Source organism: Hoplias malabaricus, chromosome 4, assembly GCF_029633855.1.
Source record: "Hoplias malabaricus isolate fHopMal1 chromosome 4, fHopMal1.hap1, whole genome shotgun sequence".
Taxonomy (NCBI): domain Eukaryota; kingdom Metazoa; phylum Chordata; class Actinopteri; order Characiformes; family Erythrinidae; genus Hoplias; species Hoplias malabaricus.
Genome location: NC_089803.1, coordinates 29,052,889 through 29,071,300, shown reverse-complemented (window position 1 = coordinate 29,071,300; position 18,412 = coordinate 29,052,889). Strand labels below are relative to the sequence as shown.

General features: G+C 40.7%; 1 protein-coding gene across 1 annotated transcript in view; it reads right to left on the bottom strand.

The window, feature by feature from the left end:
• LOC136695005 (myb-like protein X) overlaps positions 1-18,412 on the bottom strand; it is a 50,475-nt gene that overhangs the window by 28,434 nt on the left and 3,629 nt on the right. The window contains exons 4-6 of the mRNA XM_066668819.1: positions 15,691-15,754; positions 15,223-15,557; positions 5,063-5,248 (exon numbers count right to left, since the gene is read on the bottom strand). Coding sequence (XP_066524916.1) covers positions 5,063-5,248; positions 15,223-15,557; positions 15,691-15,754 — 585 coding nt within the window. The remainder of the gene's footprint in view (positions 1-5,062; positions 5,249-15,222; positions 15,558-15,690; positions 15,755-18,412) is intronic.

Here is an 18,412-nt window from a genome sequence, read left to right as displayed (position 1 = left end):
ACAGGGCAACACACACTCACACATTCACTCACATTCACACCTACGGACATTTTTGAGTCGCCAATCCACCTACCAACGTGTGTTTTTTGGACTGTGAGAGGAAACCCGAGCACCCGGGGGAGACACAGAGACACAGGGAGAACGCACCAATCTCCTCACAGACAGTCACCTGAAGCAGGATTCGAACCCATAACCTCCAGGTTCCTGGAGCTGTGTGACTGCGACTCTACCTGCTGCGCCTCCGTGCCGCCCTAGTTTATCAAAGCAAAATGTGAACTGCACAGATCTGCATGGATCCCTTCGACTGACCAGAAAATTGTTGGTGAGGGGAGTGAAGCAACAGCACGATCTACTTGACCAAGGTATCTAACCCCCAACTCCTCCAACTGATCAGCTCAACTAGTATGTCTTCTCACAGCTCTGGGTGTATTAGTGCTCACTAGTGTGTGTGTGTGCACGCATTGTGTGTAGTGTGTTTTCAATGTTACAACTGTATGTGTATGTGTAAAAAGATGATCACACATCATCTTTTACAAACTCAGCATCACTTACTTACTACACAAATACATTAACAACACCTTTATCATCATACAATATAATTTTTTTTTTCAAAGCCGCTAACAGAAGGGAAAAAATAAAACTGTTGTTTTGCATTTGACTTATGCATGAGATTTCTGATTATGGAATTTACAGACAATGGTTAAAAAGGAATTTCCTACAGCCCTTATTCTTCTTATTCATATCAAACCTTACTTCACATCACAAGCCAGAGAAGCAGAGCAGTTCAGTGAACACTGTCCTGAAGAAACGTCTGTTTTCCCCTCAACAAAGTGACCATGTTTTAGCATAACAAAGCCCCTCCAGCCTCCCCCTTAAAGCCACATCACCTCCTCTGCCCTCCCGCTACACAAAAACAACACACACACACACACACACACACACACACACACACACACACAAAATCATCCTTCTTCTCATTCTCTTTTCCTCTTTCTGTCAACCAAAATGAAAGCCCTTCATATTCTGACAGCTAGAGAGAGCCCTGCAGCTTCAGACGGCGAGGAGAGTCTCCTCTGCATTTGAAACTACAATAGTCGTTTTTATGAATAAATCAGTGTTTGGAGAACATTGCATTTTCTAAGACATTTTTATATATCTGACAAAATGAAATAAGGGAGGGGGAGGTGTTTTATTGTATTCTACATGTGTTTACAAATTTTGAAACGATTTACAGGAAGAAAAAAAAAGCTATTCAAAAAGCTGCATACACAGTAAGTGCTTACTGAAAGCACAGTCACAGAAGTGTTCGACAAAAACTTAGTGACAAACTCAATTCTAAACCTGCCAGTAACGGCAGCCAAGAAAGGCTTTGCGTTTCACAAGCTGGCAAGCATTCAAATGACATACGCGTCCCTAATCGTTTTAAAAGCGCTATCCAGCTTCTGAATTGGGTTACATAACACTATGAATGACATACTGGCAGCAAACTGAAAACACTGCATCACCTTTCTGTCATTTTAATCCTTTCACACTGTGGAACCTATTCAATTAGTTTAGTAGCAAGTAAAATATCAGAATCCAGATTTGTACAAAACTGACAATGCTTTAGATTGTTTGTCCTGTGTTTTTAAATTGATCTAATCTCTTCACAGCTTCTAGTAACCCTTTTGTAACTACAGTCGGTCCTGTATGAAGTGGTAGATGAAAGGTGTGAAGAAATATTCCACGGCTTTCTGATATAAATCCTTCCATTTCTGTCCATTAGTAAACTGATAAAGTCAGTAAAGGACTAATGTGGTGTGGACCCCATGTTCCTATCATTCCTCTGTTAATGCTCAGTGACAGTCTGCATATCTTTCAGATACAAGCAAACAACAGGGCCTTTGATCATGTTAGGAATTCGATATGGCCTCTTATCTTGTACGGTGTTTCAGCGTTTTCAGCATTTGATTGTTACTTCAGGCATTGATGAAAAAATCTAATGCTATGATTAAAAAGCCAGAGCTAAACATGGGAATAGCGTTTTTTATACATAATCTATGAGACTTAGTAGCCCATTTACATTTCTAAATGATTTACATACGGTAGAGAGACCCTCTAGTCATAAATAATTTAATATCACAACATATCCTGAAGGAGTAGCTCATCAGGGCCGTATTTAACTTTAATTACTCTTTTAAAATCTAATGTTGGCCCTGCAGTTATGATTCAATAATTCTGTCTGAAAACTAAATGTTCCTCAACAGTCTACTGATATGGAAAAACCCTCGATGAAAAAGATGGGGGAGGGAAAAGGGAAGGTACATGTAACAGAGAGAAGAAGAAGCAATGGAATGAGGCAGTCAGAATATGTTAGGTGTGTGTGTGTGTGTGTGTGTGTTCACCTCAGATACTGATTTACATGCAATCTGGGGTTATTTGACTCATGTTCTTTTAGCTGGTGGCACCAGCTGTGCTGCAATTGTTCATTAAAACATTTAAAGCAGGGTTTTCTTTTTAAAAAGTGAAGAAAAAAAAGGGAAGGCAGCATTAAGGTTAACAAAATAAACATGCAGACACAAAATAACAGAAAATGGTAATAACCCCTGCAAAACTGCAATACATTTCATCTTATACTAATTAAAAAGCCTGAACACCAACATTAACATATTAATTGAGGTTCCACCACAGGGCTGTTATGATGAGGATATTCAAATGAGTCTTTCAAGAACTGCACCACAGAGAAATTAAAGAGAGAGAGAGAGAGAGAGAGAGAGAGAAAGAGAGAGAGAGAGAGAGAGCTGGAGATAACAGCAGAAGCAGACACACACACACACACACACACAAACACCCATTGTAAATCTGCCCTTATCTCAAATACAGGACCATATTTGTGTGATCTGACATGCCACCCACTCGCTCTATCAGATGAGTATTTGAGAAATGAAAAACCCATTTACACAAAGCCAGAGCGTGTGGGAGAGAGATGGCCTGTTCTATACGGCATGCCCTCACATTGTCAAAGTGACACCGCCACGCAAGGTCAGTGGAATTACGAGAAAACGTTTCTCCGCGCTTGTTCAGAGAGACGGCTGATAGTGCCTCGCTGCCTCGTCGTTTAAGAGGTGCCCGTTTCCTGTATGATAACATGTTATTTCGCTGAAATTACGGGATCTGATGGGGGCCTAGTGAAACACAAGTGTAGTAGTTAAAGGATAATGGCTTAGCCAGCCCTGCCAGGCCCGTCTGAATGTCAGAGCTCCGCCTGATAACAGCCGCTCGCCTCGATCCCGGGTTTAGGCCACTGATCCAGGCAAGAAAACACTCAGACTTGTCTCTGCTGGGAGCTGTGCAGGAGTCAGGCTCTGATGAGCATGAAATCACAGGATAAAGGGAAAAATCTCTCTCTTCTCAGTTTAGATTACTACTACAGAACTCGACTTATTGTCTTTCTGCAGAACACTGGTTGTGAGGTCTTCACAATACAATGTAGCCGCTTATTCAGAGTATCATCAGAGGGGAAATGGTCACTGATATGGCTATGGTAGAATCTGATAGCAGTTATCACAGTGTCTTATGTGGAACGTACAGAGGAATCTGTATGTAACTGGACAGGCTCTGTACTCCAGCTCATTTGACATGAATTTTTAAAAAATCTAGCTTGTTGATTAAAGTATAGATTTTCAACTTGCACTGATTTATGTATTTACTTAATTAATTTAAGAAGGTCAGGCATGTAGACCTTACATAAGTATGGAACATAAGTAAATGTAAAAATTGAAATAGTCATGTTTACCACGCAATCCTTTGCAATCCATAACAGCTTAAAGTCTGTGACCTATGAAGATCACCACACGCTGTGTGTCTTTCCTATTAATGCGCTTCTAAACCAGCAATTTTAAAAAAGCTCATTTTATTTTTGTCAGATTTTGTTTGCTCTGGAGCCATTCACCCACAGCCTCTCTGTAGTTAGTGAAACACAGTAGGTATCATGTCAGATAAAACAGCCAAAATCATTGCACTTTTTGACCTCTAAAAAGTTGCAATAGCTCCATGTCTAGGTTCACGGACCCATTAAAGGCTGAAACACAGTTTCGAGGCATATGGGGGCAGTCACGATACTCCACTACATTACTTCAGGTTAATATTGACATTTTATGTACAAAAGGCTTGCTTCCAGACCACTATGCATATTTAATGCATACCGATTTCCAAAGATATAGCCTGAGCCCTTGTGGCCTTCGGTCATACCAATCCTTTAAATTCTGTTCTAAACACTTTTCGAAGCTCCTGGAACCTTTCTCTTTTCTGAGTAGTCTTTGACACATCTGTGTTTACATGCTGGAAATGTTGCTGTTCCCTTTAGCAGTCTTTCTGTATGAATGTGAGCAGTTTTTTCGTCCATTTTTCTTGTGTTGTTCACTTTGAGGCCTCTTAACAATGTAAGAATTTGTTCACTTTGACATATTAAATAGTTTGGTTCTCTCTCTTAATTATTGTTTGTAGATTGAAGAAGGCCTTTTAAGGCTTTTAGATGCTTTAATATTGAGAGGTAGCAGCAGCAAACTCTAGACCTTTTGACCTTTTGTTGTTAGTAGAATTTGTATAAAGAGCAAAGTTTGACACCGTTCTTATTCCTCTTCTCATGCAGTGTGCTCTGTACTATTGTGTACGTACTGTGCTGTAACAGTCTGCTCCAGTTTAGTATCCTTGGCCTTGAACATTATTTCCTTTACCCTGATTCAAAAAGACAAACTCCTATAAACATTAATTATCCTTTCTCCTAAGACATTTATCTAAGAAGGTTGCTTACTGCCAACCTCCATAATGTGAAGCATCACAGTGTTACTGAAGCTGTAATTTTAAGGTAAAAACCTAATGTTCATTTAATATTAGGGGGTGTATTTTTAATCTTTACGTGACAGATCTTATTTACAATTTATTTTTTGTACTATTGAGTTGTATCACATGTACTAACTTCAATGATGAAATCTTTCCCCTGCTTCATGATGCAGGTCAGAATGTTTTTATTAGAGGAGACTGGATTATAGTGAGTGTGTCTGGCCATCTTTCCCCAACTCACCTTGCCTGAGATGGCTGTTTCGCTGAGCAAAGACAAGGTGTCGCTCTTGAGGGACTGCAGGTCACTGCCACTGAAGTCAGTGATGTCACTGAGGCTGGAAGCAAGGTTGGCATCAGCGGGCATTGTGTCCTCCTGCTTTTCTGATTCCGCACTGTCCTCTGTCTGCCCACACAGTGACGTCTGTGCCTGAGGAACACACAGACACACACACGCACACAGAGGAGATTTTGAGTACCACCCTTAGCTGAATTTTCTGGCAGACTACCATGTCATCAGAGAAACAGATATAGTAAACAGCCCATTGTTTCAGTGAAGCCTCTTGCACTTGTCATGAATATATTCAATAACATGAGTAATGCAAACAGCGATACAAACACACCCCGGACTCTCCCTCAGCACACAGCGACAACTCTCAACATGAAAAACACAACATCTATCAATTTCAATAAGCAGCCTTGTCTTTCAAAATCTCTTTGGTGTGCAGCAGAATTACCATATGTGAGGCTATTTACAATCCAAAACAAATCTCCAGCCACCACTATGAAAGTTACATCCATCCCTGCCATGGACGAGATTGAAAAGGCTTGCTATACTTGTTGCATGCAATAATGGTCCAACAAAAAGACACGGGAGATGGTTTAACATCTCATAGAGACTGTAATTACTCAGTAACGGCTCCAGACTGCCGGCCCCATGGGATCTCATTACGGAGACGGTCATCATACAAACCATTTAGACAAACACTTCCCTTCACCAACAAAGTACACTCTCAAAGGTTTCAATGAAAGGGATGCAAGAGGAAGACACACCAATCAGTTTAGTGCAGTTAATTACTCTTGTGAAAGTGTGTGGCAGCATCGTCAGATAATTATGACACCAATTCACACTTTAAAAAGTGGGGCCTTCTGGTTGACTGTAGTGGATCTAGCTAATAATCAGAGTTTGGGTTGTCTAGGCCCACTCATATAAGAGAGAGAGAGAGAGAGAGAGAAAGGAAGAATGAGAGAGAGAGAGAAAGGAAGAACGAGAGAGAGAGAGAGAGAGAGAGAGAGAAATAGAAAGGAAGAACGAGAGAGAGGGAGAGAGAGAGAGAGAGGTGGTTGTCGAGGGTGCTGTGAACTTACAACCAATCCTACACACAACTCTCAACCTTATTAGTGTAAATGTATAATCTATCGTGTTCTATTCCTTATTCCACAAGTCCAGTCCCATTCAGTCTGGCATTCCCAGGCACTTGACACATGGAAATAAATGGAATTAGGCAGCACTGGGGCTGGAGAGTGGCCAAAAATTAGTGAGTGTTAAAAATACATTTTAAATCACCTAATCATTTAAAGGTGTTAAAAAGAAGAGCAGGCTGTGCAGGACAGATGTGTTGTCAGGACACACGGGAGAGTTGTTTTGTTATCATTGAAAAACAATAGAATAGAAAGCTAATAGAAATACTCCTTAATTATTTGAAATAAAATCTTAAAACATCACACTTTAAGAAGTTTTTATTTTAGAAGGTTACTATTTTGCAGACAAAGGTTTTTTTTCTATGAACACCAATGATGTAGGCTCAGTTTAGCAGTGAGAGTCAGCGGTTGTAGATATAGCATCCTCAGGTTCTCCATGGCGCATCACTTCAGATCAAAACACTATGGCTTTGTTTCTACTCGAGGATTGAAGGATGTAGAAATCTAGAGAAATTAAATGAACTCCCTTTGAAGTTTGCGGTTTAGGGCTTCAGCGTGTCTGAGGCAGCACTTGACCGTGTATTGTTTATGGACTACTGAAGCAAATGAAGGCCAACAGTTTGCTATAAATAGACCTATACAGAAGGACTCCTTCCCCACGTCTCTCTGAACTGCAGTCCTTTAAAGGCCCGTCTTCAGCAGCGCTATCTAAAGCAGAGTGGACTGGTCGTGTTTAGCCGGAGCTCTAATTAACTCCGCCGCTGTAGCCGCGCGCTGGTTGGAGTGGCAGACTAAAGCTCCACTTTGCTGGTTTGATCAGGAACACGCGCAGGAGGCGGAGGCTCTGGTGGAGGACAAGGGGCCGAATGGAGGGTGGCGTGTATGACAACCGGAACATCGCTGTAATGGCCAGCTCTGATTATCGTCCACCGGTGATGCCTTCGCCGCCGCGTGCGCGCGCGTCATCATTAAAGTGGCACGCGCAACGATAAAAGCCGCTCTACTACTTGTTTTTACCCCCCCATGGATCCAAGGAATAAACTGAAAAATCACAATGAAGATTGGGGGGTGGGGGTGGGGGGCTAGAGCCGGGTGTGGAGGGGATGTTCAATGTAAAATGACATGAGAATCTCGTGTCAACACCGCTGCATACATCTGCGACAAATCAAAGAGAATAAACAAGGCTGTGATTTCTAGGAGAGAGCAAGAGAGTTGAGAGAGAGAGAGAGTTAGTTGAGAGGTACACAGCGAGAGAGAGAGAGAGAGAGAGAGAGAGAGAGAGAGAGAGAGAGAGAGGGAGAGAGAGAGAGTTAGTTGAGAGGTACAGAGCGAGAGAGAGAGAGGGAGAGAGAGAGAGAGAGAGAGAGAGAGAGAGAGAGTTAGTTGAGAGGTACACAGCGAGAGAGAGAGAGAGAGAGAGAGAGAGAGATTGTGACAGGAGAAGGTTTTCCAGGTGAGGCTCCGAGCTGCTAGAATCCACTTCTTCTGAAAAGCGCCAAATTCGAGGCGACAAGGCAGCGCGAGCTCGGCACGCGGAGAGCCGCATTTTCCTCCGAGTTCCGTTTTGTGTCGAGCGACGCTCAGAAGAAACACATCCGCTAAAATAACACACACACATATGCGGCGCACGCTGTAGACGGGAGCGTTTTTTAAAAAATCAGCTCTGAAAGGCTGTCACAAGCGCCCCTCACATCTCCCGCGCTCGCGCTCCCAGACTGCCGCCGTTAAAGAGGCAGCAGAGACACGCGCGCGCTCACACGCCCAACAAGAATCCCGCTCCAAAAGCGCTCAGAAAGAGCCTTTTAAAGATAAAACCCCAGACACATTACGCCTCTGTTTGCACAGATTTTCTCCGCGCTCTTCCCTCTCCTTTTGAAAGTCAGCTAGGCGAGGCTACATCGTTCCTCCTGTAAACTCACTTTGCTGAGACAACTAAAGCCAACTTTAGCCTCGGAAAAAAACCTCCTCATGTTGATGTAGCTGGATTTCTAGGTGGTGGATATAATTTGATCATCGGAGTGACCCTGACTGCGCTTTACAAATACACTACAAATCACTCGCTCCTTTATTATCCACGAGCTTGAAGACGAGGCGGGGTACTCTCTGTTCGTCTGATACAATAACCAGGGTTAATCAGATTTAGTCAGACTAGGAGAGCTTTACAAACACATTACAAACTGTGCCTATCAGAGGTAGCTATAAGGTACATTTCCTCACATGTAGCCTCATTTCTGATGGACCTTTGCTTCCATGAGAACTGTCAAATCGTAGGATGTGAAGAAACCAATATACTTTTTTAACAGTTATATTCACTTCTCCTCTGACAAGTTTTCCAGACCCAGGATACGTTTCAATTGTTTTCCTGTAGTCATTGTTTGCACTGCAGTTTAGTCCGATACTGTCCAAGCTATGGATGGTAAAACAGGCCACTGTTGTGTTTTGTTCTAATCTAAATCAGAATATTTTTACTCAGAAAAACTGGATCTTGGTCAAACTGTTTAGAAGGTAAGTGGACTCCAGTTGTATTTAAACACTGTTACTTGATCCTAATAAAGCCCCCTCCAGTGAAAATCATGTTTTACCTTGTTAACAGTGTGGTGTTTTTTAATATAGGCTAGATATTTATCAATAAAATGGCTGATCATTTCTGCTTTGAAACTGCAGTGTTCCAATGACAGTCTCTAATGTGCAGATTCAGACAGCCTGGGTTTCTTTCGTCATAGACCTGAGGAGCCAATCTCCTTAACTTGCTCAGTTGAGCTTTCAAGCCGAGCGGTGGAGGCATGGATGGAACCAAGAGCTATTTGCACATTCAAACATCTGTGCCTACTGAATGAGTTAATTCCTTACATTTTTAAGGCATTAGGAGATATTATTTCCTGGAAATAATATTTCAATATATAATTTTGTTGAACAAAGTTAAGATTTAAGGGGTGTAATCAATGACCAGCCCAGCCCTTGAAGCATAACGCAGTGGGCTAAAAATAATAAGCTGACTATTGCATTTTATTGTATTCAGGTTCAAAATCATGTGGCACTTCACTGAGCTGTAATAAGGAGAATAAAGCTTCTGTTATTGCTACTCTGGGTTCAGCACTGCAGACACTGCACTGTGTATCTTTTGGTGGTGGATAGGAAACAACTAAACCCCCATCGATTTCAGGACAGGGTAAAAGTGAATTGCTATTTGCAACGGTAGGGGGCACAGGAGTTGGGGAAGCAATAGCACCAAATCTGACCTAGTGGTCCTTAAATAGGCCCAAATGCTCCAAAATTACTTCACTTCCATTGAAAGTTAAGAAGTTTTTTCCCCTTCACCTATAAAATTACTATTTTGGAAGATATACGTTTTAATTGGACAGCGAGAGTATGTAATTTCTTTTGCTGATAGACACTGCTAGTTTTTTTGTTTTGGACTAATATACTCTCTGCACTCAGTGATTCCGGGTAGGTTCTGGGCCCACCGTGACCCTGAACTGGACAAGAGGTTACAGACAATGAACGAATGAATGAATAACATACTCACATCTCCCTCTGCTTTTCAGCACAGTTCAGTTTCTAAAGGCAGGGAGGGAGTTTGCTAACACACTGCTTCCTAGAAAAGCTTGAACTTGCTCTTCAGTCCACACTTCCTTTTTAGCCCGCTCAACCTCACACATTCAGACACAGCCCTCAAGAAACCCTCGAAAAACAAGCGGGAAATACTGGAGCTCACATAAAACCTCCCAGACAGCACCAATATATAACAACTGATGTATGCAGAGGCATGGGAAATGGTTTTTAGTTGTGGTTATGTATGTGATTGAAATCTTGTGTTCATTTCCATTACTTTTCATCTATAAACGCTCAAGCTTATGTTTGGGCAAGTTTAAGCAGAAGCTGGAAATAAACCTGATATTCTAGACCTTTGATTAATTGGCCCAGAATGGTTCGGTGCATTCTACAAATTTACACTCTTCATTACCAATGGGAAACTGTATATCTATGAGATCCAGCTGCAGATGATCAATTTCAAAACTCTGATCACCACTCATGAGCATGACCTTAATTATAAAAAGCATTTTATGTTATGTTCTATATACACACCTATAAAACCAAATTCAATTGCTGTAGCTCATTTTATACCTCGCAGACAACACCAGCTGCCAGAAGCAGAGCAAAGATACAGAAATGTCCCACAGCATTTTAATGTATACAAAACTACTCCAGGGACTGTGTGGGTGTTCAAGATTTTTACAGCAGCAGGTGAACAGCCGCTGTGTGTGTAAGTGCACAAGTGTGTATGTGCGAATGTGTGTGTAGGCAGTGGTAATACCTAGCCTCAGCTGTCTGCTCTTAAATTGCTCCTCATTACTGGGCAGTGGGACAGTGAAAGTGATCAGAGCTGGACTGTCCTTCTGCCCATCATTAATTACACCCCTCAGACAGCAGGCTCCCAAGTCCTTTAACACACCCCTATATAGACTAGCCAGAAAACAACTACATATAATCTCTGTGTGTATCACCTCCACAAATCCATTATCTATGGAAATATATTTAATTAACCCAAGCAGTGTGTAGTGAATGCTCTTTTCACATTCTGCTTAATATAAGATTAATTTAGGATTTTAGGGAATGTACAATACAGTTAAAAAAAACAGTGACTATTATTTACTGACTTATTTTCAGATAAATATTTGGTGAAATATAAGATATAAGATCATTTATTTGCACGAGGAAGGGCACAATGTAAATAAAGAGCACTGGAACAAAGTTTTAAAATACAGAGAAAAGCTGACTCTGCCACCACAGAGCCCTGTTGAATGTGTTTGAGAGCATAAAAACTGTGAGAAGAAGTAAATGCAGCCTGTTTCTAAGACTGAAGAACATATGCATATCCCTCCAGATTGCTTTGAAAACTTAAAGAAAATCTAAAAAGAATGGAGGCAATGGGTAAATGATGGACAGTAGTGGATTAGCAGCATGTATTCTATTGACAATATGTGAAAAATCAGCTATTGGTTTTTAATGGCCATGTTGACTGTAAAATTAAAGGTTGGCCTCTGACTTTCTCACAGTACTTTATTATAAGCCATAGGCCATAAACCTGGGAATATAAAGACTCAGCCCTTTAACTGCATTTATATTCAGCTAATTCTTAAATTACACCACTATAAACGTAGTATTTACTGTATGTATTTGTACAAGTGAGGAACGTTTACTCATTTGTGAGGTGTGGACCATCCAATGCAGCCCCTGGGTTTTTAGGGATATACTGTGTGTTACTTAGGTTATGAAACTTGAGGCTTATAATGATTTATACCTATCTAATCCACACAATTCCTGGAGTTAAATGTGAGCTTGAATGAGGCTCAAAGAGGTTTCATCCTGTACTAAATTTGACGCTAAAATGCCATGGTCTTGTTTACACTGTCAGAAATAATCAGGTACATTCGACTCCCCCACTCTAATTGCTAACACTATGTGGCTGGGCTCCATGCTGCACTCTGACTGGTATCCTCCGGCTCGCAGGAGTGTGAGTGAAGGCTCTCTCACTACAGCGCCGGCTCCATCCCCGCAGAGCCCTCAGAGCTGTAAATTGTTTATCAGACACTAATGCAGCCGTTTAATCCAATTTGCATTCATATTAGTTCCTGGGTATCTCCGTCCGAGGGGAATTACTTCTTTAGTGCTCCTCTGAGAGTCCAAAATAACTTTATGCATGATATCAGTATCTTCATATTTCTCATCTGAGGAGCCAATTGCTTTTAAATACACTCCTCTCTCACAAGTGATCGGGTAAGTCATTTGGAGAGGCTGCAGATGAGTAAGCATGCACACACACCAGAGGGTTATGGAGGCTGTCATAGGCTAGCAGTCACCGAATTAAACGCCACTGCATTACTCGCCTCTTCCCACCGGGTCCGAGTCTGCGCTGAGCCTGATGTTTGTGTTTAAACTGCTCTGCGCCTGTGTGTGCACTGAGTAGGTGAGGTGTCTTGACTCATTTGCACATTAATAAGTATTTTTCCAAACAAAGAAAATAAGATAGCGTTTGCTTTTAATATTCTGCTGTTCATTATGCATGTGTAATGGCATAGAGGTAAATATGGAGAGAGTGGAGGAGGAAGAGGAGGAGGAGGAGGGAGAACAACTTCACAAAATTCATTTGAAAAAGTGTGATGGTGTCGTCAGTGCTAAAATATGAAAACAATAAAATGACTGATCATCAGAAATGAACATTATATCAAATAAAACAGTTTTGCTTAAATATCTTCCTTAGTTGTTAACCATTTCAGAGGTGAACAAAAGCAGAAGTGGTGAAGCTAAAACAAAAAGTCACCCGATGTATTCAAATTCTTAGAAAAATTAATGGTTTGTTTCTATGAGGAGCAGAGTTGTGCCTAAGATCAGTTTTTCCTCAGCTTTTAGCCATTTCAGGAGAGGAAAACGAAACAGGGACAGCTGAATCTAACAATTGTGTGACTGGAGTACAAAACACTATATTTAGAGACAAAATCTATACTTTTATGACACTGAGAAATGCAGGGTTGCCAAGGGTATACGCAACAATGAGGTGAAAACAATGAGATTCTTTTGACAGTAAACTGTAGGTTGCATACAAAGAGGCAGGGGTCAAGCTGAAATTGTCCATCAGCCAGACAAGCAGAACTCATTTGGATGCAAACGAGTGTCTCTGATATTCAAATATTCGATATATATGCGCAAGGCTTCGGTGAACACTGGCCCCTCCTACTCAAAGAGCTCCCTACCAGTACGTAACATGATATGCATGCAAAGGTATGGGAGAAAAAGATTTTCTTGTGCATACCTGTTCTTGCATATTCATTGGTTGTAAGCTTGTGTTAATTTTTTCATTACACTTCATAAAAAAGCTCCACAGAAGGAGACACAATCTGTATTAATTCTGCATGCATCACTTGCTGCAAATTCTAAAACTACAGCATAGATCAGCCTCCGAGGTTAATGAGTTACTGACAGAGTACGACTTTCAGAACACTTTGATAATCGCTCATAGGCCTTAGCTAAAGGAATGCACTGAATTTACTTGATTCTGCTGTGTACACTGTCCACCTTAATACGTCAATATAATCCCTTCAACTTAAAGATAACCTGTGCTAATGTGATATTTTTTAATTCATAAAGACAAACGGATTACGCAAATCAATCATTTACTTTGAAAACACAGTTAAAAATAATGTCTCAAAGGTTTCAAAATGGTTACTAGACTTTCAAACGTATATTATTAATTTCTTAAAATCTGCGAATTTCACATTGTGCAGGGAACTAAATATGTTTCTTGTAAAGTCTCCAAAAACTTTTCTGGTATCCTAATTTTTAGAATTTTTTGCTACCACCCTATTCCATCAGATACCTATCATCGTATACCCAAATGTACTTTGGGATCAACCAATGTTCACCGACACTGGAAGCTGTATAGATCAGCATGGAGGCAACATACGGATGAGCAAATGAAAAAAACACAATGAGATTGCAGTGAGTGTGGGTCAGCAAGGAGTGAGGGCCCATTCACCTGAATGAGGGCGCACTATAATGTATTGGAGAGGCTATCACATTAACCTGCCAAGGCCTCTTTAAATGGGGTCCGAGGCTTAAACTGATTTATCTATTGGCTCCTTCAGGGGCACTTTAGAGTGTACAGCTCAGCCTGCCTTGCCATCAATCTCCTCCTGCTCAATGGCTATCATTACTCTTTAGACTGGACCCTCAGAGGAGTGAGGAGGACAGAAAGGCACACACACACAAAAACACACGCATGCGCATGTACAAGCTATTGCTGACATTTTATATAAAGTTTGCCCTTATTTCAGATATTCACAGTCTTACAGCCTCAAAGTTTAGACTGCACTTCCTAAAACACTACATTGTTCCATGAAGTTCTCAATTACATTAGAGTTTTTTGCGATCACCTCAGCGAGTATAAAAGATGCCCTAATAGTCGGAACTGCATTACCGGACCCTCCACCCTCTCTCCTCACCAACACTCCACACAAAGACGTTCTAGCCAAGAAAGGAATGCATAATTAGTTTACAGCATCTGAAAAATACAGACAATATGATATTCAGAGGATGAACGGTTTCATTTGCTGGGGAAGGAAATGTTTGATGAAACAGATTCAGAATAGAAAAAGACTGTCAGGCAAGCTTTGCACTGCATATGATCAGAGATAACATTTAGACGAAGAACAAAGACTGCAAATATGCATAAGAGTGGGGGTCTACTGAAGAGTTAGAGAAACAAAGACTTCTGAGGTGAAAAAAAGTAGAAAGAGAACACTCAGATTTGAGAAGTATGGCATAAAGTGGTCGAACTGGATGAATACTAATCACAGGAATGTGAGATTTAAAGGAATTTTCCATGAACCATGTGAATCAGGTGTTAACTTATCAGAGAAAAACAAAATCTCACAGCCATCTTTAGACACGTGATAGTTCAAGACATCATAACGCCATATAATAACATGCTTTAAGCTAATGTTTAATTTGCATTTGTTTTTGAATATCTATGTGCAAGTCCTCCTTCAAAAGGTTTAAATACACCCTTGAAATATAAATACGTTTTAAATATATACTTGAAAAAACACAGAGAACAGTCTTTAGCCTCTAAAATGCAAAATACTATTAATTATGAAAGTCTATGTTCACAAAATGTACTGTTAAACCAAACACAACATTCACTTATTTATTCATTTTCTGGAAGTGGATCTGGAGCCTACTCCTGGAATTGCTGGGTGCAGTTCAGGACCACACCCTGGACGGGGTGCCAGTCCATCACAGAGTATCACACATTCACACTTAGTCCTTAAATCAAGCCCATTGCTATTTATCCTATTATTATTATTATTATATCCTATTTTTATTCATTCTATATTATTATTAATTTATTTAGGAATGCAATATATATATATATATATATATAAAAATTTAAAAGACGTGGGCAGAAAGTATACGTTTGCTCACCTCTTCTACATTGGTCACCATCACAGTTGGGACAGTTCCCTCCTGGTTGCTTTGGTTTGGTGTCTGTCTGTCTTGATTCTCAAAGTTCTCTAAGGATGCTGTGTTTTTTGGGTTCTCCTGGTCCCCCTCAACACAAAACAGGTCACTGCTTGCCTGTTCCCGACCCCAGTCCATTCCAGCAGGATCAGGTCCATCAATCATCCCTCCGTGTTCCCAGACTTCCCTATTTTCACTTTGGTGTCCCCCCGAGGCTCCACAACCAGCAGAAGACTCATGAGGGCAGTCTGGTGTTGGTGCTTGCGGAGAGGGATCAACAAGCGGCTGTGATATGTGGTCTGTTTTGAGGATAAACATTAGTATATTTAAAATCATATTTATATTTCATGTCATTTTTATGATATTTATAAATCATATTTAGTATATAAAGATAATCCCAGGACTGTATCTGGAGTGGAATGTTTAACTCACGCAAAAGTAGCTGACGGTCTGAGGTCTTGGTGGAGACTGACAAGGTCTGACAAGCCAGAGACTCCTGACAATGAATAAAGTCAGTCAACAGTGGTGTTTTCACATGCCATAAATAGTAATATGAATTAAATAAGTATATTGGTGAGTACACCTGAAATGTACAGGTATATTTGAAACTTAAAAATCCACCATTACCTTATAAAACTATTTTAAACCGAAGAGGTTATTATGTCAAGTTATGATTCTGCCCATGTAGCCAAGGGAGACATTTATGTTACCACAACAGCTTCTCACTGATATAACCATAAATGCATAATCTCCTCTTACTGGGCCCTAATCTAAAACAGGCTGACAAGCACAAATTCCCTTTATCCAAGAATAACATTTCACTCAATAGCAGCATGATTACTCTTCATTAGGCAGTAATGGGACAGTTTGACAAGTGGAGCTGCTCCTTTAGTCACCTGCTGATGTGCATGCATGGCCCAGTGGAGATGAGACCTCTCTGTAAGTGGCCATTAACCACAGTTCATCTGTCACACTTCAGTCCAGGCTCAACCTCCGCTGCACTTCATTTGGGCAGTGAAATCCCACAGGGGCTCATGCCATTTATAGCGCTGGTCATGTTCATTAAGACCACAGCAGCAACAGTGGATATTTCTAATAGTGGGAATGTCACAAGGCGCTTGAAAATGTATGCTCATAGAAAACGCAGGTATTTATTAACAAACGACACAAGACTAAAAGGAATGGGCATGACATGAAAACATTCATTCATTCACTAGTTCATTCAATTCATCAATGATTTACAAAGTTCCTGCCTGTAGATTAACTGGCCATGGCACCTACATCCATTCTTTCTTTCCATTGATCATCTCTTCCACCACAGAGAAAAAGCCTAAAGTTCCTGTCTAAAAACTCACCAAAGTATAAGTCAAATATGCTTCCCTTAGAAGCCAGTTAAAATGTGAAACTGGACCTGGAGCGAGTGCTGTGGTACATTCAGCTCCCACCAACGAGACGTCACATTAAAATGTCCCACAGTGCTTTGCTCATGTCACAGCTGTTCTCTCTTCCATTTCCACTGACATGTCATCTCTTTCATTAGAAAAGAATGTCTCGGAAAAACGTCAGTCCATTCAACTTACTCTAAACATCTACGCCTGAAGGGTATTCGTTACACAAGGACTCGTAACAAGAGAGGAATTGTTTCACTGGCCATAATGACTGTAAGTGTAATTCAAGCTTTTGTAATTAATTAGGAATGCTGTCCGCCTGTGGCCACTGATCATTTCGCCCTCTTTAGTCTGTGGTTAATTAGGGTGTGAATGGATGAAAGCATTTAAGCTTTCTTAATGTTCTTTAGGAAGGCATTATTGAAGACCTAAGGACTTGCTACAACTCAGTTCTGCTTAAAAGAGCGGTAAAACATGGCAACAAAACTGATATACTACTCAAACATGCTTCTGAACTAGCGACAGTTCATTCAAATCAGTTGCTTTAAGTTTTGCTCTGATTTTTAAAGCATATTTAGGGACCTTACACGGGATACACAGCATCCATAATGGCATGGTGTGAAGTACATCAACGTTCTTATTTGGAGTAATCCCTTAACACAGACTGGAATGAGGGTTTAAAAACCTGAAAAAATTGCAACAATTTCCATTCCACAGCTGCTTCAGACACTTTAGTTAATCCATGCTGATTAGTCGAGGCAGCTTTTTAGAGTTCATTTCCATCTAGCGACATGTGATACCAACAACAGTTCGGACTATACTAAGGAGTGCAAAGCCACAAGATCCACCTGGGGTCAAAACACACCACGGGAAAATCACTCTTTGAGCACAGGGACTGTGTTAGCAGATAACACTTGAGCTTTTCTTGGCTCCTCATCTCAACAGTCTTAAAGAGGGGTTACAGCAAAGAGGGGTCTCTATCCAGGAAATACCAAGCAGGATTTCAGAGGGTTGAGCAAATATAAACACACAGGAAGTAAACAGGTTGATGCAAATCTCTAATCTTTGCCTTAAGTTAATACCCAGCGATGGTGGGTATTCCTTAAAGACCACAAAAGGAAAACAGCATAAATCCATTACGTTGCTTAAAGAACTCTGCTGATCCTCATCAATCCCAGTTTAATGGTTTTAAAAGTAAGTAACAAATGTCCTTGAGGGTATTACTGATGTATTGACTTATCAGAACAGCTCACTAAGCCTTAAATGTATGAAAACACATGTACAGGCAACATAAGTGTCCGCATCATTTCACTAACCATGCATAATTACAAATGCACTCTACGGAGAACGGAGGTTATGGCATATGTTTAATCACAGCCCTGCTGTACTTTATGAGCAAAGCAACTTCGCTGAAGCTTCTCATAATGTTACTACAGCCTGCATCATTTCATCCTTCAGCTAGAAGTCATGCATCAAAGCATGCTCTGAGCAGAGAAAAGGAAGGATATTCTTGAGCACTGTGCATTTTGCCATTATTCAAGCTTCATTATATTCAATCAATATTCATTTAGCCACTGGGTTTATTGACTCGTTCTCAAATAAAAGTATACTCTACTGCAGCTAAGCACATTATGAATCATTTGTCTTGTCACAGAGAGGAGACTACCATTCCACAGAGCGTTAACAGTTTGATGCCACCCTGCGGTTATAACTGTAAATTATGTGTTTTATGAGTCTTCAGAAAGATCAATGCTACCTGCGGCCTG